Below are 23,497 nucleotides of genomic sequence, written 5' to 3' on the forward strand. Positions count from 1 at the left end.
TGAACTTCCCCAGAGGACACAGCAGCAGCTCAGGCAAAAGATAGGCAACCTCATTAGCACAATCAATTCCACAGCGTCCCATCCAACACTACACTTTGGCACGCCACCGTCTGAATCATCAATAGGCTGTGGCTGGGCCTTCGCTCTGGCGACAGGAATTGAACTTTGCCAGTGTGAAATCAATCGAAACACATGCTCTGGTGACAGATACTAAACAAATGGGAACAGTAACCTTATGCTTGAATTGTTCACTGTCAGCCAGCAACCAAAAAAAAAGGGAATTAATATTTCAATAGAATGCTCCGAAGTCTCTTTGTGTAATGACATAAAAGCATCAAGCCAAAAAAAGGCAGTATATTAACATTTTTATACATGCCTTTAGTCCAGCCAATTCAGCAACAAAATCATGTAAAGATTTTTAGAAAGCTTCAGTACACCATGACATATTCACCTTACATTAACACACTACATGGATCTCCAGGATCTGTTGGGAAACAACAGAGCACTGCATAAAGCATCAAAAACTAGCAACCTGGGGTCTTCTCTTTTCTAACAAAATAAAACAATTATAACTAAGTAATCTCTTGAAGAAAATAATAACAGCACAATAAGGTAAATTATCATGAAAATTAAAAATGACATCTCTTATCTCAACTAATTATACACTGTGCCAGCTTTAGACTATTCTTCTTTGAGCCAGAGGCAGAAAAATCAATCAGAACGAGAGAGTTTAGGCACTAAGAGGATCATTTTTCTTCCAGTGGTCATTATTATCTAATCTCCACTGATCAGCTATGTGATAATATTCTCTATAACTGTGTAAAACAGAAGAGATGATATGTTCATAAGTATAGAAGAAAATAGTTTTCTTGCTCAATCTGTTTTTGTCTGAATAAAAATCCGTGAACACAGCCTCTTTAGTCATGCATGCGTCTTGCCTTCTGGGGTTTGTGTGTTGATCTGTGACGAGTGCCTGGTGGTCCTTCGCCAGAGAAACGCACACACACGGTAGGAAAAAATAAAGTGAAACAGGCAGCACACATAAATGAGTGCAGTGAGATGCATTTAGAATGGCAGAGACAGACAAAAAATAAACCATACATAGGTGACTCTTTTAAGCATTACTCACCTTTGTGCCCCATCATGACAGCAAGATGCAGAGGCGTGTTTCCTAAAAAAGGTAGGAGGGAAAAAAAAAAAAACAGAATTTGTAGGCTGCCTTTGATAAATACACCTCTGTGGTAGACACTTTGCCTCTAGTATTGTCACATTTAAGGAGACTAAGATATTTAGGTTAGGACAACCCACCAAATTCCCAATAACATGGTAAAGGTATTCCAATTGCGTGTTCTCCTCCACCCAAATAATCTGCATTTAACAGGCAGTGACATGGCTTGTTAACAGACAAAGTCAACACTGAAGAACTGAACGCTGGCAGAGGTTGCACATTAGATATTAACAAAATTTGAGTCAGGTGTAGAGGTTTTCCCATGTTGTGAAATATGCCTCATAAGCACTGGAGTATCCCTCAGGAGGAAGTAAGCTAAACTGCCTGGTCAGCTCCTTTAGACTTCTCTGACAGTAGACTGCTCTACAGTGGCAAAATCCAGAATAAAGGGCCTTGTGGAAGTCCTGATGTGGGTGAATATTCAAGCTGGGGATCCGCTAGAAGTCCCACTGGATGTTAAGATATATTGTGTAGATAGGGTAGATCTAAAACAGCAAAGGTAATTTCTGGGCAGACAGTGAGGTTGCGTAGGGAGCCACCTGTCAAACTCAAGTGTCCTTGATCAAGACACAAAACATTTACTTGCAGCACTGAAATGGTTACTGCAGATCACCAAATATATTCTCGCATGGAAATAGTTTCAGTTTTATCTGCTGAGGTTTTCCGAACGCCATCTCTGAGATTTTACTGTATACCTGACTTTATTTGTATTTCTATAAGCAATGACAATTACAAAAAACTCATCAGCAATGTCTCTGTCCAAAAATAGGTTTCCTAGACATTTGAAGCCTTGTCAGTTATTCAAATACATATTAATAATAAACTGACTGTTTAAAGTAATTCACAAAGAAAACCATGTCAGATGTTTGATTTGAACACTGGGCACAGGTACAGACTTTTGTACACATCTTTTGTCCCTTGCACATGGACAGAACAAAACAGTCTTGTTGTTCAACAGTCTGGGAATGCTTCTCAGGACATTGTGGTTTTATCTGAGCACACCTTGCCCTGTAGAAAAGGTGCCATTAGTCTGGGAGTCCTAAAATTTTGCAAAGATGCATTTAATATATCAATTATAGGCTAAGGACCAACCTATGAAAAGGTTTTAGTAACTTGAGCCGATTAAAGCTGCAAGGATTGTTTTATCAACAGAAAAATAATCTACAATTTTTTTGGCAATTGCTTTAATATGTCAAAATTCTCTGGTTTGGCTTCTTAAATATGAATAATTTCTGGTTTGTGTAGTCTTCTATTATTGTACATGAAATATCAACAAACAAATTCTCAATTAATTAAGTAAATTATTTGATTAATTGATAATAAATAATAATCTCGGTTCTGATTCATACCACTGCTGTTGGTGGAAAGATTCCCTGAGTCTTCTCATGGAAAAAAATCATTCACAGAGACTTTTTCCTGATGCTGACTTGAAGAGCCTGCATGTGAATAGACTGCAGGGAATTAAAATTTTCCCTTCTTCATTTTGGGAATGAGTTATCCAGGCCTTGGCAAAGAGACGCCTTGCCTAACGTGACTTCCAGTGCTACTGGAGACTGAGGGCCTATCAGCTAAAACTAAGCTTCACCGGACCTTGAAATTGGAAGATCTTGATGGGGTTTTGGGCTGACTTCGGGGCTAATGTGACAAGCAGCTTGAGAACTCACCATGCACGTCTTTTTGTGCGATATTCTGCGTCCGTATGAGCGAAGACAGGCGTCGGACATCTCCTTTAAACACACATTCGTGCACCGGAAAGTCTTGTCCGGTTCGGATAATTGGATTCTTGTTGTTGTCATCGATGACATTAGACGTTGACAGTGTGTTGGTGTTGGCATTAATCTGCGACTGCTGGTCCTGCTGCTGCTGCGTGGATGGCGACTTGATTAACTTGTGATTGCTGAAGATCTTACTCGCTCTGCTCTTGTTCGTTTTGGAGGCAGAGAACGTCCCGGTTGCAGCCTCCTCGTCCGGCTCCAGTAAATCCTCGTCCTTGCTTGGCCTGTGGTCCTTATGAAGGGAGCGGATCTTCTCTCCGGTCATTTTCTAAACAGTGGGCGCTAACGGAGCAGAGGGTGCCGTCGCTGACGATGACCCTCCGGGCGAACTGATGCGATTCGCCAGCTGGAAGTCTTCACCCAAATACTGTAAATTGCACAACATGAAAACACTTAATCCTCCCACGAGATAAACAAAAACAAGAGTTTGTTCCGAAAACAAAAAGGTAGCAGCTCCCACTCGTTGCTTTATTATTAAAACTAACAGTTCGCCCTCCTCTTTTCCATAAAACTGTCGCCAACACAAGCGGCTCCAGTTGACTAGTACGGAAGATACGGCTGATGGCTTCCGCCATGTGGTATCGCGAGAGTTCGACAGAGGTTACTAACGGTCACTATCTAACAGGTGAAATAAACAAGTAGAACACATGAAAATAAAATCGCTGTTTTAACAACTAAAACGACCGTCAAATCTATCAAGCCTCATCTTCCAGTTCACCACCATTCTGGAAGTGAAAATGCAGCTGACTGATGATTATAAATGCAGATGACAAATGATTATCGCTAAATCGGTTATCTTTGTGTCACTGATGTGGGTTTTACATATCTGGCAGATCCTCTCATACCTTCACTTTTCAGAGCAACACACAGTCTATAACATCTTCACTACACAAATTTCTGAGGAAAATAGCATATAGAAAAGAAGAACAGTCCAATTTACATTTTTATTAGAAAGATTCATCACAAATGACACCACCAGCACCCCCAAATGCACAAATGGAGCCATTTGTCTATAGCAGACTTCAGGGTGAAGTCAGACAGAACAAATAAACATTATGGTCTTTAATTGTTTATCATTTGTTCTCCTTAAAATATACTATACTCCAAGTCCAAAGTGATTCTTGAACTAGTTATTGTTGTCAAAACAGACAGCAAGATAAGATCAGAACTTCTGTAAAAACCATCATGGGATTTTCCTCTGGAGATCACACATGGACTCATAAAATACATCTATCACAACTGCTATACTACAAATTCATCTGTTATTCATTTGACTATTACTGTCACTTATAGAGCTACAGCTATGGGTCAGTAAATCGTTTGGACAATTAACCATAAATTTTAAAAGTCACTTTGCAAACAAAGTGTTTTTTTGTTGATGGCTTTTTGTTGCCATAAATCAGTGTAAATACCTTTAGGTTTTGGACTTTCATCAAATAAAACAGGACATTTGAAGTTATCACTCTAGATATTTAATGGACTAACAACTGATAATTTAATTTGAAAAAGTCAAAGTAATCAGTGATTTAAAACATTTGCATCCCAATTTTATTCCAGTTGAATTTTTTTTTCATGTAATCAATCTCTCCTATGTATTCAGTTTATGCTATTGTCTTTTTGAGGGCACTGCATGCAGTCACATCTAGGAGTTTAACCTGTATTTAATATGATTTCCTGCAGTATTAGTCTCACTAGGTTAGGCAGGATAAAGCAGAACAGACTTCTGGTGTAATCACAAGTAAGTACATAGTGCACTTCCTCCCCCTATGGCCCAATAATAGGCACACAGCTACTCAGCCGCATGTGTTATGAAGAATGGAAATGCTCAAAATTTGACAATTTCACAAACAGAACAGCATTTGGAGGTTGAGAAATATCCTGAGTATTGTTTTTGATGCATAGCTAGATGCACTTCCTTGAAGGCTGTAGGGCAGAAATTAGTTGTTGGTATTCTGCTGCTATATTATTTCATTATTTTATATATATTTCATTATTTCCCCAAGTATCCAGAAACCAACAAGTAGGCTGCTCTAGAGCTGAAATGATGTGTTGATTAATCAAGATAATTAATTGGCAAAATTTGTGACAATTGAGCATTTTGAGCAAAAATGCCAAATAATATAACATAAAGAAACAAAGTTATTGATTGAAAATAATGAAATAACGTGGTAAAATACAACTTTTAAACTAGAGAGGTATTTTTTAAGGCTATTTGCCTTAATTTGACATCCTCACAGCAAGAAGGTTCCTTGTTCGAAAGCCAGCAGGGACCTTTCTGTGTGGAGTTTGCATGTTCTCTCCGCGTTTGCGTGGGTTTTCTCCGTGTAGTCCGGGTACTCCGGTTTTCTCCCACAGTCCAAAAACATATATGTCAGGTTGATTGGTGATCCTAAATTGCCAATAGGAGAGAGTGTGGCCCTGTGATGGACTGGCGACCTGTCCAGGGTGTACCCCAGACTTTCACCCAGAGAGAGCTGGGATAGTCTCCAGCAGATCCCTGTGACCCTAAATAGGAATAAGCTATAGATAATAAATGGATGGATGGCCATGGAGATGGATGGAGATGTGGACAGGAAATAGGGGTAGAGAGTTAGAGTTGGGAGAAGCACTGCTGTGATACATGCCGGCGGTTGGAATCGAACCATCGACATCTTACACTGTGCAGAATAATGAACATTTTTGCTCTTTCCTGCCACTTTCAAGCAGCTCTGACTAGAAACGAGAGGTTTAGGATATAATGCTTCCTTCTGAGTATTGCTGATGGGACTATGGCTTTATAAAACCTTATAAACCAGAAGTAAGTAATTGTAGTAAGGGTGTTCTTGACGGGAATCAAGGTGGAACTGACTGTGACGTGTACATTTATTATTAAATTAGACAAAATTATAACGTGCAGCAATGTGACTCAATCACTAGGAGCGTTGTAGCTTCTTAGCAGTAGCCTTTGATTTGAATAAACTTTCCGTATTTCATATACCGGATAACCACAAAAATGCAGACTTATACTCATCACATGGGAGAACATGAGGGAGTCTACTAACAGACAACACTTTTGACTGATGGTGCAGACAAGAAAACGTTCGCCTCACAGTGATTACATGGGAGACACCTAAAGGCAGTTAACAGATATGAGAACTGACACACATAACAGGCTAACTGAACACAAAGGATTAACTATTTACAGTAACTGGCAGTGCTGCAAGGGATGCTGGGTAACCTCATCCCTTATGCAGACTATAATATGTTAAAAAAAGAGCATCCTGTCTGATTTAAATAAGAGGAAACGTTGCATCAGTAAGCGCACAATGTGTGCACACAGAAACACCACAAACAGAGTGTAGCGTCACTTGACGCCCCTTCTCAACCACCAATCAACGCTGTCTTCTAATTGTTGGTGAGCGCTGATTGGGGCATAGATCCATTAAATAGCTCTCCCCTTGACAAGGCGCCGGTAATGCAAACTCATCCTGAGTTTGTAGTTAGTACTGTAGTTTCCATTTAGGACATTGAGCCATAGAGCAGAAACGCAGATCAGACGAGCAGAGCGGTCTGTTCGCCGGTTTCCGACCGGCTTTTAAATCGTTTGCCACTGAAGCTATTCACGTCGGTCAGGAGCCGGAGCAATGGAAATCTATGGCTGTAGTGCCGCCGATCTCTCTATCCACCACGTTCAAGCAGCACGAACCAGGGAACCACGCGGTAAGTAGCCCGATATAACCTGGTTGTTTAAACACGGGTTTGAGGCTGAGCCATTACTCCACGTGTGGGACTTACTCAGCTCCAGCCTGAGGACTTAAGTGGGCTCTACGTTTGTATTCAGGTGTTGAAGATATTTGACGTAGACACATGTAAGTAAAGCTAAAGATAATATTTTTTGTCCTAAAAGAATATATCAATGCCGTGAAACTGTTACCCATCACAATATAGGTGGATAAATAGTGGTGGAAGTACTCAGGACCGTTACTAAGTAAAAGGCCTGCATTTAAAAGTGCACTTAAGTAAAAGTACATATCAGCAGAAAGTGTCATATCAGTTCTGGGCTACTGGGACTGATAAATTCTCATGTATTACGTTAGAAAATTATCAATATAAATCCTCCAGTGCATAGCCTACTCAGCAGTTGTTGACATCAAGACCTGTGCTGACTTGGTCCATGGCCACAACAAAGACATAGTGGTGGTTGTGGACAACACATTCATGTCTGCTTATTTCCAGGTGAGTCCGTCATTTGCAGCTCATGGTCTTCCAGTTCATGTAGAAAGTCACCAGTGAATGATTAACTTGTGCTTCTCCTGTACGTTTGTAGCGCCCCTTGACTTTGGGAGCTGATATCTGCATGTATTCAGCCTCAAAATACATGAATGGTAGGTTATGTATGTGTAGTCTTTGGATACAGTTCAAGCAAAAGGTCAGGGTGTTTTCAGATCAAACAGTTCACATTCACACTGCCAGTAGGAACATTGAAGTAACATAAGCCTGCTGATGGTTGGTATAGTGTCACTTCTGCACAACATTCAACAACACTAATTAAAATTCTTGTTTCATTTTGATCCGTCAAGATCTTTGAATTCTTTGTTGCGTTGGCAGCCTACAATTTTTTCACATTGAAAACTGTTGTTTACCCCACTAAGATTAACTTTTAAAAATGATAGTTGGTGGTGCTGCAATGGCTTTAGTTAGTGTTTGATGAATCAATGGAAACATATGCCACTTGTGGTTCCTATTGTAGTGAAAAGTACCTACTACAAAGTAGGAGTTAAAAAGGCCTCAAAAAGCGTTCTAAAATTTGGGTGTCATGTGGTGCAGACACAAAAATTAGTTCTAAGAACTATGAAGAAGTTCCTCCTGTCCCAATGTGCTGAGGTCATATGTCAACACTGCTCGAAGGAAAATAGGAGTTGTGTTAACAGGTGTTAGTAACTATGGGTTAATATTAGGGAAGAGGGTGTAGAGTGTAAAATTTTCAACAGTAAGCACCTCACTATTAAAGGATTTGGGACAAAAAATGACTAGACTTGAAAATGCTCAGTATTTTCATCAGACTTTTTAAGGCTAATTGTAAATTTGACTAAATATCAACATGTTATTCCTATGATTCAATTTGCAGGACACAGTGATGTGGTCATGGGTCTGGCCTCCACGAACCGGGACGATCTGTATGAACGACTCAAATTTCTGCAAAATGGTGAGTAGAAAAACAAGTTGTTCTGGCAGTCTCCATACTAAAAATGTGTCTGTTAGGTACTCAACATACGTTAGCAAGATGACACCCATCAGGTTACAGTAAATTAAATTACTGAAAAAATGCCACATGTCTTGACAGCTTATTAATGCAAGAAGCTAAACATTTGCTCTCTCCTGTTTAACGGTATATCCTCAAAGTATAATTTAAGTAAAAACAGGGGAACTCAGAATAGTTCAACTTTAGTCATATATTTACCACATGTTATTGAATGTCATTCATTAAATGTTTAAACCAAACTTCAGAACCAATTTAAAACTGATTTATAAGGAGGGATTTGTTTCTGCTTTTATTGTTTGACTAATCTGTCTGTGACCTTTTTGTATGGAATACTACAACATTGACTACCATATACATATATATTTCTATAAATGTATTGCATATTCTATATTTATATAGATGTATTGCAAATTGTCAATAGTTCTCTTCAGTCAGGGCAGTTTCCCCAGGCCTTAAAAATTGCTGTTATAAAACCTCTTCTTAAAAAGCCTAATCTAGATGCTTCAGCAGTAAGTAACGACAGGCCAATATCAAATCATCCATTTTTGGGAATAATAATTGAAAAAGTAGTTTTTCAACAAATTCAGTTTTATGGTGCAAAACGAAAGTTACGCATGTAACTACGGTTCTATGAATCCTGAATGACCGCCAGAGGGCGGTGCTGTAAGCACTGAATGTTCCCTTCGCGCATGCACAGTTCGAGTATTTATACCAACAAAGTCACGTGTGACCCTGGATGATCCCCGGAGGTGATATATTCCGGCGTCATCCAAGGCTCTTTTCCTACAGAGTCTTCTCGCGGGAACGCGAGGATTCTGAGGGACAAGAGAGCTCTGGCGGTCATTCAGGATTCATAGAACCGTAGTTACATGCGTAACTTTCGTTCTATTTCATCCTTTCTGACCGCCAGAGGGCAGTGCTGTAAGCACTAAATGACTTATACCAGCGAAGTCACGAAGAATCCTGAGCATCCCTCTCACGGAGAGGGCCCCCAGGCCTCCGTCCGGAGGACCACATCCAGCCTATAGAACCTGGAAAATGTGTTGGGTGATGTCCATGAAGCCGCAGCACATATATCGGCCAAGGGTACTCCTCTCAAGGCCGCCCATGATGCTGCGACACCTCTAGTGGAGTGAGCTGTCACGCTCTGCGGCAGGGTGCGATTGTCTGCCGTGTAGGCATACAAGATGACCTCGACAATCCAGTGGGAGAGGCGCTGCTTAGAGAGAGCGCGACCCCTGTTAGGTCCCCCATAGCACAGGAACAGCTGGTCAGCTGTTCGTATCGCCACTGTAGCTGCCATGTATGCCCGCAGTGTGCGTACCGGGCACAGTAATCTCAGCCTGTCCCCCCTTGATTCCGGTGGGGGGGGTCAAACCGTGCAAGCCGTATGGGTTGATTGCGGTGCGAACCAGACAGCACCTTTGGAAGGAACGCTGTGTTTGGCCACAGCGTAACGCCGGACTCGTCTGGACTCCATCTCAGGCATGTGTCACTGACCGACAGGGCATGCAGCTCACTGACGCGTTTTGCAGAGGTAATGGCCAGCAAAAACGCAGTTTTACGCGATACCCACTTCAGTTCTGCCTGTAACAACGGCTCGAAAGGAGGCCTGCACATGGCCTGCAGTACCAGCGGCAGGTCCCAGGCCGGTGCACATGGGCGTGTCGGAGGGCACAAGCGCCGGGCGCCCTTCAGAAAAAAAGATACCAGGGTGTGACGTCCCACCGTATTGTGGCCCACCCAAACATGGTGACATGATATTGCGGCCACATAAACTTTCAGGGTAGAGGGGGAACGGCCCCTCTCCAGGAGGGATTGAAGGAAATCCAGAATCGTGGCCACTGGGCAAGATACCGGATCCTCCGCACGCTCAACACACCACTGTGTGAACCGCTTCCACCTGTTCTCATACTGCTGGTGAGTGGACAGTGCCCTCGCGTTCAGGATGGTCTGCCAGACAGGGTCCGAGAGACCTGTCCGCTGCAGTTCAGACCCTCCAGCGGCCAAACCCACAGCTGGAGACGTTGAGGATTGGGGTGCCAGATCCTCCCTCCCAGCTGGGACAGAAGGTCTTCCCTGTGCGGAAGACACCATGGCCTGCCGCGACAGAGCTCGCACAGCAGTGGGAACCATGGCCGCGCTGGCCAGAAGGGGGCCACCAGTAACAGTCTGAAGAACCCTATGGAGTGTTGGAACCACAAGGGATAGCAGTGGGAAGGCATACAAGCCCCATCAAGGAAAACCAGAGGGGACAGTGCGTCGACTCCTGCGAGGCAAACAGATCCACCTCCGCCGCCCTGCCGTAGAGGCCCCAGGTTCCTCTCTCCTGGTAGGTAAATTGCCCGCAAGCTGGCCAGGCGTGGTGCAGCCCACACCAAAAGGTCCCAGGATGCCTTCAGAAGCTGCGCCGACCTGATCCCCCCCCTTGATGATTGACGTGATAGACGGTCGAAGTATTGTCCGACCGAATAAGCATGTGTCTTCCCCTTAGACATGGCAGAAAGTACTCGAGGGCTCAAAGCACCGCCCGCAGTTCCAACACATTGATGTGGTCGGTGTCGTCCGGTGTGCCCCTGTGCCGTCCTGTGTTGCCACATTGCTCCCCATCCTGTGGAGCAAGCATCCGTAGAGAGAACTTCTCTCAGCGACACTACAATGCCCATGGGGACCCCCCTGGACATGTAGGCCCTGCTCCGCCAAGAATCTAGGGCACGAAGGCACCGCCCTGATACCCGGAGCCTCTGACGCCTGTGGCGCTCTGCATCCAGGTGGAAGCCGTTCAGCCATCTCTGAAGGGGGCGTATGTACAGCAGGCCCAGAGGAACAACCTGCGAGACAGAGATTAGCTTGCCCAGAAGACGGAGAAACACGATGTAGGGCAGCGACCTGCCCCGCCTGAAGCGGCGGAGCAGGCGAAGAATGTCGCCCACCCGAGTCGGGGTTGGGCGAGCCATCATGGAGACTGTGTCCAAGGACATCCCGATGAAGGTCACCGACAGAGGGGATCAGACAGCTCTTGTCCGGATTGACCTGGAAGCCTAACCTGGCCACGTGGGACAACAGACGAGCCGTGTCCCGGGTGGCCTGAGCCTGGGATTTGGCGCAGACCAGCCAATCGTCCAGGTATGGTAACAGCCTGACCCCCCGGGCTTGCAAGGGAGCAAGAGCCGCTTTCACACACCGAGTGAACACCCGCGGTGAAAGCGACAGTCCGAATGGGAGCACCCGGAATTGCCAGTGGCGTCCCCGGTATGCAAAGCGGAGAAACCTCCTGTGCAGTGGTGAGATGGGGACGTGGAAGTAAGCGTCCCTGAGGTCTATAGAGGTGAACCAGTCCCCGCTGGCGACGGTCTGCAATACCTCTGTCACCGTCAGCATATGAAATGGCAAAACTTTCAGATACCTGTTGAGCTGCCGTAAGTCCGTAGAATTGGGCGGAACCCGCCCGTCCGTTTCGGAATGAGAAAATATGGGAAATAGAACCCTCTGGGCTGTAACAGAAGGTCTACTGCCTCGATCGCACCTTTTGTGAGGAGGGCAGAAAGCTCCTGGTCCAACGCCAGGGCTTTTTCTGGGTCTCCGATGATGGTCATTTTGACCCGGTTCGAATCAGGGGGCCGGCGTCGGAACTGCAATTTGTACCCATGAGTCAAGGTGGCAACCACCCATGGGTCTGAAGTGAGAGCAGCCCAACAGTTGAGGCACTGTTGGGTGAAGCTCCCGACCGCCGGCCCGGACGTTTCATCCCCTGCCCCCATGGCCCCTAGGGGCTTTGGGGGGGCGACGGGGAGGACGCTGGGCCCAAGGCTGTTCTGGCGCAGGACGGGCTTGCTCCTGAAAGCCCCTGCCCACCCTCAGCGCCTGCTGATGCTGGTAAGGACCAGTAGCATGGTGGTTCCTACGCGGCAGCCGGGTCCTCGGAGCTGCTGTCCGAACTCTGAATGTGGGTGGGGGCGCCATGGGTCTACTGAGGCTCGACAACTGCTGTCTGGTCTCCCAAGCCTGAATGGTGCGCTCCAGCGCTGCCGATGCAGCTGACCCAAACAATTGTCCCGGTTCCACAGGGACACTACGGAGGACATTGCGACACTGCTCAGTCAGAGCTGACTGTGCCAGCCATATCTGACACAGTGTCTGGACAAGAAACGACATCATCCTACCCAGCTCACGGGTTAAGAGGGCAAAAGTCTGCAATGCCGCATCACTGAATGCCGTAGCGGAAGCCGCATCTGTGGTGTCCAGCAAGGAGGCCGATAAGGCAAACATCAGGTGCGCCAGTGAGTTTCCCCAGACGGCCAGCACGCGCACCTGCATCATAGGCCCTTGTCACCAGGTCGTCTGTGACCCGGCATTGGGGCCGTGGGCACCGGACAGTGGGGCGCAGGGCCTCCTCAGGTGTAACAATGAGGGAGGCAACCGCTGGCTCTACCGCTGACATGTGTGCCAAGCCAGCCTCTGCTGCGTTGTGCATGGATACTAGGACTCGACCATCTGCTGAAAGCCGAGACCTGGTTCTTGGGTCCCTCCAGCAGGTATGTAGCTCCTCCAGATATTCTCTGGAAGGGGGAACAACAAAGGCCGTAGGAGGCCGCCCACGCCTGAAGAAGGCACTCTGGGGGTTCGGACCCACCTGCTGTGGGATCTCTATATTAAAGCACCCCAGCGCCATGCGCATGAGGTCTTGCATCGAAGTGTCCTCTGTGGTACTCGCCGAGCTGCGACCAGAGGATACCGAACTCGTGCCTGAAGCCCGAGAGGGCCCTTCCTCAGCATCATCCATAAACTGAGAAGCTGAGGCGGCCAATGAAAGGACATCTTCCTCCGGGGCCCAACTGGGCCCAGGCGGAGAGGGTGGCGCTGCCGCCGCCGCTGGAGGGTCTGCGTGTTGAGTCAAGAACACAGATCTCATCTCCGCTAATTCTGCTGACAGCCTGTCAACCCTCGAGGAAAGCCCACGTCCGACCCTTGTCCTCTTCCTAGGGGGGGCAGTTGTCACCGCAGGCTCAGCCAGGCGCCTTGACCGCCGAGGGGGCCCTAGCGCCACTCGTCCTGAGGGGGGGGGGTCACCCTCCTCCCCTGGTGTCAGCAGTGCCAACCTGGCTACTCTCTGTGCCCGAGGCAAGTAGCTGCAGTTCATGCACGGGTTGTCGGACAACCCTTCCCTCAGGTGATCCGGGCCGAGGCAGGCCGGGCAGAGGTCGTGCCCATCGTCCGGTTGAAGCCTGTCACCACAGATCACACAGCAGTGAGCCCCCAACATTCTGAGAGGCTTTTGCTGTCTGCCCCAGTATAAAATGGCTGGTACGCCCCTGACGCTGCAACCACCGCCCAGGGGAATAATCCAAGTGCCAGAAATTGGGAGCGGGGAGCGCGAACGCTTCCGTCACCAATAGAGGCTGAAGGCGGGTGTACTTCCGTCCTGTTCTTGTTGTTTTCACAGAAAGAGCAGGTACCACAACTCACCTGCAGGAGAGAAATGATGTGGCAAAGCCGATGTGGGAGCGGGGAGCGCGAACGCTGTAGAGGTCTGTTTCTTTTTTTTTGTTTGTTTTTTTTTGTTTTGTAATATTATTATAAAAGGAAAAAGTGGGAGAGGGGAGCGTGAACGCTGCTACAGGCGTAGCGCCGTCAAAGAAAAACAACTGCGGCGGTTTAGCCGCAGCGGAAAACACGAGTAAATGTCTGTGATATTGGCAAGTGAAACACCGCTATGGCGGCCGAGCAATCAAATCATGCAGCCGACAACCAGTGGGAGAGGGGAGCGGAGACGCTACCGTCACCATCAGCACTGCGATACCACTAACGAAAAACAACCACGGCGTTTTCACCGAGGCGGACACACAATGCGTCCGATGCCGAGAGAAAAAGAAAACAATGGGAGAGGGGAGCGCGAACACCACCGTCACCAACAAATTCGGCACTCCAACAGAAAACAACTTTTTCTGCTGCGGTGCACCCACAGCGAAAAAGCGTACAATTATTACCTCCTGGGTAATGTAACAACGGGAAGATCCCGAATCCACAGTGGCAGCCCCTGGAGGGCGAATCCGCTTCTCCGACCACTCGGGTCACGGGGCTCCCAGCAACTGGTAAGGAATGTGCCGCTTGCAAAGCAATCGTCCACCATGCGAACCGCGCGCGAGAAGAAAAGAGGAAAAGAGCCTTGGTTGACGCCCGAATATATCACCTCCGGGGATCATCCAGGATCACACGTGATTTTGTTGGTATAAATACTCGAACTGCGCATGCGAACATTCAGTGCTTACAGCACCGCCCTCTGGCGGTCAGAAAGGATGAAATAGAACAATCTTTTTACTGCACTTCAGTCTGGATTTCGCGCACACCACAGCACCGAGACTGCACTTATTAAAATTTTAAATGATTTACATTTGAATAATGATGAATCCAAAACCTCTGTTTTAGTACTACTGGATCTCAGTGCTGCATTTGACACAGCTGATCATGATGTGCCGCTTGATAGACTAGAAACGTGAGTGGGAGTTACGGGCACAGTGTTAAATTAATCATTGACTCAGACCTGAATTTTAACAACCACATAAAATCCATCACTAAATCTTCCTATTACCACCGGAAAAACATTGCTAGAATAAAAGGTTTTCTGTCTAAACAAGATACAGAAAAAGTCAATCAGGCAGCTGCAGCTAATCCAGAATGCTGCTGCCAGAGTCCTTATAAACACCAGGAAACTGGACCATATCACACCAGTTCTCAGATCACTACACTGGCTTCCCGTTAGTCAAAGGATAGATTTTAAAATCTTATTGCTAGTTTATAAAGGACTAAATGGTTGTGGACCAAAATATATTCAAGATGTATTAGTTCCCTATGAGGTTTCCAGACCCCTCAGGTCATCTGGGACAGGTCTGTGTGTTCCCAGAACCAGAACCAAAGTGAAGCAGCATTCAGTTATATGCTCCTCACTTGTGGAACAAACTTCCTGAACACCTGAGGTCTGTTCAGACTGTCAGCTCATTCAAATCAGGACTGAAAACACTGTTGTTTACTGCTGCCTTCAAATAATTGTTCATCCTTGATTTCTTAATGTGCTTTTACATCTTATTTTAGTTTACTTTATTTTATTTATATTTGGTTTTTAGATGCTTTTTTCCATACTTTTAATGTAATGATATGCCTTGTAAAGCACTTTGAATTGCGTAGTGTATGAATGCTGCTATTCAAATAAATTTTTTTATGCAATCATGCCTTTGCTCAGCACTCGGTGGTGTACCATCTCCCTTTGACTGCTTCCTGTGTAACCGTGGACTGAAGACGTTACAGCTGCGAATGGCACAACACTTCAAAAATGCCATGGCTGCTGCAAAGTTTCTGGAGGCTAATCCCAGGGTAGAGCGTGTTATTTTCCCAGGTAAAACCACTTAATCATCTCACACCAGAATGTCTGTGAGGATTCCTGTGCCAAATTATAGGAATGTTTTATACAAGCAAGAACATGGGGTTTGTTTTTTAGTTTCATGGTGCATAGTGAAAACACATGAAGTGCTCTGAAGACGCAGTTGTTAACCATGCATATTCTCACAGTTAACCATTTAAGTTCATGTTGCCTAAGAGGCGTTTCACATGTTTATATTGTGATATATAAAACAATAAACTGGTATCGTATTATTTCATGTAATGATGCTTAACATAACTGTAATCTCCAGTGTTCCAGTGTTTTATGAACTTGACTACAAAAAGTTATAGGGGAACTTGTCAGTTCAGTGCAGGGTCTCAAGTCCAGACGAATCCTGGCTCATGCACAAGTGTTTAATCTTCTCAAAAATAGTGTGCTGACGAAAAGCATAGAAAATTGTGATGTTATGTTGATAGCAACAGCAAAAACATGAGAAGAGAAAGTTTGACAAGACTGCATTTTCCCTTCTTTCATCTTGCTCCTTTATACTTATTAGTTCTTGCATTTTTGTAGAGTTAATTGCAGCTACAAGTCACCAAAAAAGGTGTTCCAAGTTCACCTAACTCTTCCCTTAGCTCTCAGCAGTGATGAATTTATGAGTTTCTTTACAAATAAAATCACAACTATTAGAGATAAAATTCAGCAGATGCTTCCTATACCTGCAATAAATGAATCTTTTACTACAGTAGCTCTTGAATCATCTGTAGGACCTCAGTTATGTTTAGACTGCTTCTCTCCTATAGATCTCTCTGAATTTACATCAGTAGTTGCTTCATCGAAATCATCAACGTGTCTCTTGGACCCCATCCCGACTAGACTGCTTAAAGGCACCCTGCCATTAATGAACTCATCTTTATTGGACTTGGTAAATTTATCTCTAGTATCAGGCTACGTACCACATGCCTTTAAGACTGCAGTAATCAAACCTTTACTCAAAAAGCCTAGTCTTGATCCAGGTGTCTTGGCTAATTATAGACCAATATCCAACCTGCCATTTATTTCTAAAATCCTAGAAAAAACTGTTGCTAAGCAGCTATCAGACCACTTACACAGGAATGAACTATTTGAAGATTTCCAATCAGGATTTAGAGCACATCATAGTACAGAAACAGCACTGTTGAAAGTTACCAACGATCTTCTCTTAGCCTCAGATAATGGACTTGTTTCGATACTTGTCCTCCTAGACCTTAGTGCAGCATTCGACACCATTGACCACAACATCTTATTACAGAGACTGGAGCATGTGATTGGTATCAGAGGAACAGCGTTAAAGTGGTTCCAATCCTATTTATCGGACAGATTCCAGTTTGTTCATGTCCATGATGAACCTTCCACACGAACAAAAGTTAGTTATGGAGTTCCACAAGGTTCTGTGCTAGGACCGATTCTGTTCACCCTGTACATGCTTCCTTTAGGATATATCATTAGGAAGCACTCTATTAATTACCACTGCTATGCGGATAACACTCAGTTATATCTATCTATTAAACCTGTTAACACAAACCAGTTAACCAGACTTCAAGCCTGTCTAACTGACATAAAGGCTTGGATGACCAGTAACTTTTTACTTTTAAACTCGGAGAAAACAGAAGTCATTATATTTGGGCCTAAAAATCTCAGAAATAACTTTTCTAAAATTATAGCTACTCTAGATGGCATAGCCCTGGCCTCCAGCACTACTGTAAAAAACCTTGGAGTTATTTTTGACCAGGACATGTCCTTTAACTCACACATAAAACAAATTTCTAGAACTGCATTCTTTCACCTGCGCAACATTTCCAAAATTAGGAACATCCTGTCTCAAAATGATGCAGAAAAACTAGTCCATGCATTTGTTTCCTCAAAGCTAGATTACTGTAACTCATTACTATCTGGATGTCCTAATATCTTAATAAAAAGCCTCCAATTAATCCAGAATGCCGCAGCCAGAGTCCTGACAGGAACTAGCAAGAGAGATCATATTTCTCCTATATTGGCTTCTCTTCATTGGCTCCCTGTAAAATATAGAATAGAATTTAAAATCCTTCTTCTCACATACAAATCCCTTCATAATCAAGCTCCTTCATACCTTAAAGACCTCATAGTACCATATTATCCCAATAGACCACTTCGCTCTCAGAGTGCAGGCCTACTTGTGGTTCCCAGAGTTCTCAAAAGCAGAATGGGAGGCAGAGCCTTTAGCTATCAAGCTCCTCTCCTGTGGAACCAGCTCTCAGCCTGGGTTCAGGAGGCAGACACTCTCTGTACTTTTAAGGCTAGACTTAAAACCTTCCTCTTTGACAAAGCATATAGTTAGGGCTGGCTTCAGGCAACCCTGAACCATCCCTTAGTTAGTTATGCTGCTATAGGCCTAGACTGCCCGAGGACCATCGGTGCACTGAGCTCCCCTACCCTAACCCCCCCCCCTTCTCTCCCACCTCATGTATATTCCACCATTGAATGTTACTAACCTTGTACTCTCTCTCTACCCTAGTTTGTGCTCTCTCTCTCTCTCTCTCTCTCTCTGTACCTTCTGCAGGTGTCCCTGGTCCTGGAGCTGTATATCGCTGATGTGCAGTTACTGGCCCCACCAACTTGCAGTGTCTATTTGTTGTTTATTGTTGCTGTTCTTTTCTCTCTGCTCTATCCACTCACCCCAACCGGTCGAGGCAGATGGCTGCCCAAACTGAGCCCGGTTCTGCTGGAGGTTTTTTTTTCTTCCGTTAAAGGGAGTTTTTTCCTCTCCACTGTCGCCAAGTGCTTGCTCATAAGGGAATTGTTGGGTTTTTAGTTTTAGTTTTTGTAAAGTGCCTTGAGATGATTTGTATTGTGATTTGGCGCTATACAAATAAAATTGAATTGAATTGAATTGAATTCTAAGCCTCTTACCAGGACACACCTGCATTTATGACTTGGGTGATTATTATAGAAATTGTCTACTTCACTGACTGGTTTTTCATGTTTTCCTTCTGTTGACACAGCTCTACCCTCCCACCCCCAGCATGAAGTGATGAAGAGACAATGCACTGGGTGCTCAGGCATGATCACCTTCTACATTAAAGGGAAACTTGAGCACGCCACCACCTTCCTCAAGAGCCTTAAAGTAATTTAGTTTGATCTGGACCCTTTACCTTTGTAGTTAATAAGCAAGTGGAGCTGAGGGTGATAATGACTAGATTACAGTTGAAAACTAACAGGACAGTTTGTTTTTGTTTGTTTTTTTTTAAAAACAAGACAGTTAAATTCCACTAGACATTTCCTGGCTTCAGATATTTTAAATCATCATTCATTGTTTAAACATCTCTTTATTTAATTCAGTCATTATTGGGTTGGTTGTTGTCACAAGAAGACCTGATTGTAATTTTCTATAAATGGCAGTTTTGTATCATCATGGTAGTTTCTATATTTAGTTAACTTTATGACTTAATTTTCTAGTACTATTACTATTTTGACTTGATGAACCTGATATTTATGTCCAGCACTATTTTACTTTCTGTCTACTTACTTTTTGTCCTTTCAGTTGTTTGCAGTTGCTGAGAGCCTTGGTGGTTATGAAAGTTTAGCAGAACATCCGTAAGTATTGCAGCAACATTTTATTCTTAGATTATTTAAGTAAGCTATTCTAGTACAGTGTGACCTTTTTTGTATTTACTAGTACTGAACACTAGAAACATTTATTGTAAGCTGTAATTTAAAATATCCACTACTAGAGGGCAGCAGAGATCAAGAAAAAAAAATCTGTCAGGCTCAAAAAAGTGGCTTTGAGACACTGTATTTCCAATATTAAGTCTGTTCTATTTTTAATTGTATTAGCCTCCAGGTGCATATTCACATACGGGCAATAAGAGTGTGTATACCATAAGGTCTAAAAAATTGACTCGATTTAAAGTATAGGTATATATTGCTCTCTGTTGCACTCATATATACATGTGTGTCTTTTGCCATAATATAGTGCCATTATGACCCATTCATCAGTGCCAGAAAAAGAGAGGAAGGTGCTGGGCATCAGTGACACAGTGATTCGACTCTCTGTGGGACTGGAGGATGAGGCTGACATCATTGAAGATCTGGCACAGGCCCTGGCTGCTGCTGTAAGTATCAAACATGCACTGTACTAGAGAATTCTTCAAACAGTAGTTTCAGTCAAAATCACCTCTTTTGTTATGACATTTATTGTCCAGACAAATACTTTGTTGCAACGAGCCTTGAATGGGGCCATGCCGTTATGATTACTGGAGGGGCCACACAATCATCTAGTGTGTGGCCAGCCTAAGTGGTGGTAAACTTAACCTCCCCCCCTGTCCCTAAAGAAATTGACTGGCCTGCAAACAGATCTGCTTATCCACAAGAATTAGTCAGAAATTGTCAGTGGGTGCACTTATTTTTAAGATTTTGACCTATACAGAGAAAACCTACAGACTCAGAGGTGTCTTAGGACCTTCAGTAGTAGTTAAAATGAGGTCTGGTCAGAGCTGTGACTTTAAGCAGATTGTTTGATGTCTTTTCCCACAAAGCAATTAGGGGTGGCAAGTGTTAGGCATACACAGATGTTTTTTTTCCCTTTTGTTTATCATAAGCTGTAACCCACACCTCCAATTTTATTTCTTTGATTGGACTCCATGCTTGCTAACACTTCACTCCACTTAGCTTCTGTTAATGTCATTAGCCTTAGGTTCACTTCTTTTCCCCAATCTACACTGAGAATGTTTGGATGACGTATTCAGTGTGGACAAAATGCAGTTACTGTCTGCTTGTTCTAATTTATTTTCACTTGCCTAAGTGTGTTACTTTTCTGGACATCCATGGGTGCACTCCATATAAGAAGGCATACTTTTAATTGCGGCAATTTGCTAAAATGTAAAAACTATAAAAGTATGGGGCCCAAATCACGAGTGAGTTGCAACATCCACTTTACACCCACTTCAGTCTATATAGAGTACAAAACATGAAATTCTGTCTGCTCTGTGGCCAGGAACTACATTCTAACATGGAAATTCTTAAGAGTTTTTGAAACTAAATGGGAAACGCTGGTCACTAATGATTAATCAGAGGACAAATGGACCTGCGGCTCAGTGTACATTCTATCTAAATTCACAGCTGTGTGGGGTGTCACATGATAAAAGTGCATTCAAGTTTCCAAGGAAGTATCAAATTCTTGTTTCCATGCAGACCACACACTACTGTATGGATTTGGCATAATGCCAAATAAGGCATGTCTGTCAAAATGTAGACAAATGAGAGCTATAAAAAAGTGCTAATTATCTTGGGAACATTTAGGGAAAGCCAGGCCAGGAAGGGTTGCAGACCAGAATTGAGTTAAGTATGCAGTGGTTTCATTCTGTGATGAAGGGCTATGGTGTATCCCCCTCCCCCCCCGCACAAACACGCTCATATCTTGAGTTTTAAATGTTTGAAGTTGATTTATTAACTGCATGCTCTTCTCAGTGTTTTGCAATGGAAACAATTCAAAGTATTTCTGCTCATGAGACAAACAGATGCTTCATCACAAGTACTGAAGTATTGCAGTGTCCCCAGAAACTAAACTCAAGTTGACCACTTAGTTTCAGCTTTTCTCACCTCTGTGCAGTGCTGTGGCAGATTTGGTACAGCTCTTTTGTGCATCTGCATTTTTATTACGCCCCTTTTCCTCAAATATCTGGTGTCTACATCTGAGGTTTTATTACACCTCTATCTTTTGTCTGTCCTGACATGGCAGCAGAGGTTTATAAAATAGCTTAGTATTTTGTTTTCTGACCAATATGAAAGGCCTAACTGCCTGTGCTAGGGCCAGTTGCATCATGAGGAGAATATCAGAACCAAATTAATGATTCTGATTAGAACCGCTCATTTAAAATCAGTTCACACTTGAAGAACAGAGTTGGTTAAGATTCATATTTCATTAAAAATGTATTAAATGAACTCATGCTGATTTTGCATGACTTCCTCAGTCACTTTGAACTGCAGACCTACGTAGCCACATCCTACGTGGTAGCCTGCACCACCTCTCCTGAGTGTCTCTGTATCCTTCTGCTGCCCATGTGTAGCAAATGGAAATAAAATTGAGACAAATATCTCTAATGACTGTCTGTGGTCCCGGGAAAAGGCATCTCTGACGGGTGAAGTATTTAATTGGCTGGGACAGTCATGTCAGCGTGGGATGGGCGGTCAAGCTTCCAGTCAAGTTTCCTCATCCTGGGGTTAGTTTTAAATCACAAATTTGGCTGCTGGTTAATCATTTGGCCTCTCCACCCAGTAATGTTCTTTTTAGTGTTAAATGCTGGGTCTGTGGTGTTTTATCAAGTGGTTTTCTCTGCAGGGGGCCCTCTGCTAAGCTGCTTTTGACTCACTTTATGGCAACATTTGGCATCCTGCCTCACAAAGAGAGGAGGAATGATTCTAGAGACTGTGCCTTTTTTTTGTCTACTCCAGTAAAATGCATCACTTCAGATAAATCCTAGCATCTTATCAACCGTAACCTCATGTCTGTCTTCTACTTCCTGGATGTGGACTGTACCTAGTATTGATCTCACTGGTCAATTTTTCTTTTCCTGTTTTCTTTTAATAGCATCCAGAGAAGTGAAATGTCTTCAGCACATCGTCGAGGCTGCGGGTGAATGAGTTGAGACAGGTGAATTTATTTCAGATATCTTAACTATCAGGGAGCAAAATATACTACAATCTGTTATAATCTTGTTTATCTTATGCTGGGCTTCCTTTTTATGTTTGTGTATTGTTTTCATTGGATTGCTTTAATGTGCTAAAGCATGAGTTTCTGCAGAAAAAAAAAAACCCACCAAACAATATTTTCTGTATAGTCTTGCTATAAAAAAGTGTACGTTAGGTTATATGTCAGTACATCTGCAGTATTAACCTGTATTTATGCTTTCCAATTTTTTTCTAAAATTTGTTCTGTAAAACATGAGGCAGACATACAGATACACAAATTCTCTTTAGTCAGATTAACCACATTCATCATTTTATAAAGAACAAATAAGATGCATATAGACTTCAAGCTACGCCTTATAAAGAAGAAAACAAACAAAAACTTGAAATTCATCCAGATTTTTGCTAATAATTAAAGGTGTGTTTGATTTGTACAGTTTGGTTTGTCTTAAGTTCAAGACAAAAGTGAAATTTCTCCCAGGACTCACATGGTTTTTATCTTTACTAAGACAAAGTTTTATTCATGCACAGCTTCCTTTATTCCTCCTTGTAGTAATAAATCACATCACTGCTCAACGATATGCTTCATATGAAAACGACTACTCATGATCACTGTCATTTATGTAACTGATAAATCCATTAAAATCAGTTTGCAGTATAAGTCTCTACATCTCTCACTTCCTCTCAGCCATCCCTGCCATACAGACAGAAGGGGTGTAATTGCGAGTTCAGCGTCAGGAGCCGTAGCGAGTCAATATGCCACATTCAATTTAGCTGAGATAGTGGTGGGCTGCACACTGGGGTTTTAGCTGATGGATCAAATGAGGTAGCTGCTGTCCTAATGACCAAACCATCAACATTTCCATGGGGAGACTGAATCTTTCAGTCCTTTACAGAAAACTGATATCCAGCTTTAAAGGTTTTGGTTCACTGAAACTTTAGGTTACCTAGGATTTAGGATTTTACATTTCTGAGGAGCTTCTGCATCAGCCATTCAGGTTTTGTATAAACCTTAATATACTATGTACCGAGCAACAGGAGTGTTGTGTCCGGGTAAATAAAACTACTGGTATCAGTCCTCCCTGGAACGCTCTCGGAGCAAAGCCAAAGACTAAATCACTTCCCTCTGACATGAAAGGACAAACAACAGGCAGAACTCAGCACCCAGAAATCTG

General features: G+C 43.7%; 2 protein-coding genes across 2 annotated transcripts in view; one reads left to right on the plus strand and one right to left on the minus strand.

The window, feature by feature from the left end:
• The window catches only part of LOC113139924 (ankyrin repeat domain-containing protein 13C), a 28,825-nt gene extending 25,263 nt beyond the window's left edge, over positions 1-3,562 (minus strand). The window contains exons 1-2 of the mRNA XM_026323555.1: positions 2,893-3,562; positions 1,130-1,171 (exon numbers count right to left, since the gene is read on the minus strand). Of these exons, the coding sequence (XP_026179340.1) occupies positions 1,130-1,171; positions 2,893-3,268 (418 nt within the window). The 5' untranslated portion in view covers positions 3,269-3,562. The remainder of the gene's footprint in view (positions 1-1,129; positions 1,172-2,892) is intronic.
• A 3,074-nt stretch (positions 3,563-6,636) lies between these two features.
• LOC113139589 (cystathionine gamma-lyase-like) lies at positions 6,637-22,308 on the plus strand. Its single transcript, XM_033325167.1, has 9 exons — positions 6,637-6,702; positions 7,105-7,218; positions 7,310-7,367; positions 8,111-8,188; positions 15,483-15,635; positions 18,641-18,762; positions 19,180-19,232; positions 19,612-19,750; positions 22,225-22,308. Exons 1-9 carry the CDS (start codon positions 6,637-6,639, stop codon positions 22,237-22,239), a joined length of 798 nt encoding a protein of 265 aa, XP_033181058.1. The 3' UTR covers positions 22,240-22,308.
• The last annotated feature ends 1,189 nt before the right edge of the window (positions 22,309-23,497 follow it).

The sequence above is a fragment of the Mastacembelus armatus genome, chromosome 4 (genome assembly GCF_900324485.2).
Source record: "Mastacembelus armatus chromosome 4, fMasArm1.2, whole genome shotgun sequence".
NCBI lineage: Eukaryota > Metazoa > Chordata > Actinopteri > Synbranchiformes > Mastacembelidae > Mastacembelus > Mastacembelus armatus.

Coding starts and splice junctions, on each gene's coding strand:
- LOC113139589 (XM_033325167.1), top strand. CDS start 6,637: ATGGCTGTAGTGCCGCCGATCTCTCTATCCACCACGTTCAAGCAGCAC. Junction 6,703..7,104: donor ACGAACCAGGGAACCACGCG/GTAAGTAGCCCG, acceptor TAAATCCTCCAG/TGCATAGCCTACTCAGCAGT. Junction 7,219..7,309: donor TCATGTCTGCTTATTTCCAG/GTGAGTCCGTCA, acceptor GTACGTTTGTAG/CGCCCCTTGACTTTGGGAGC.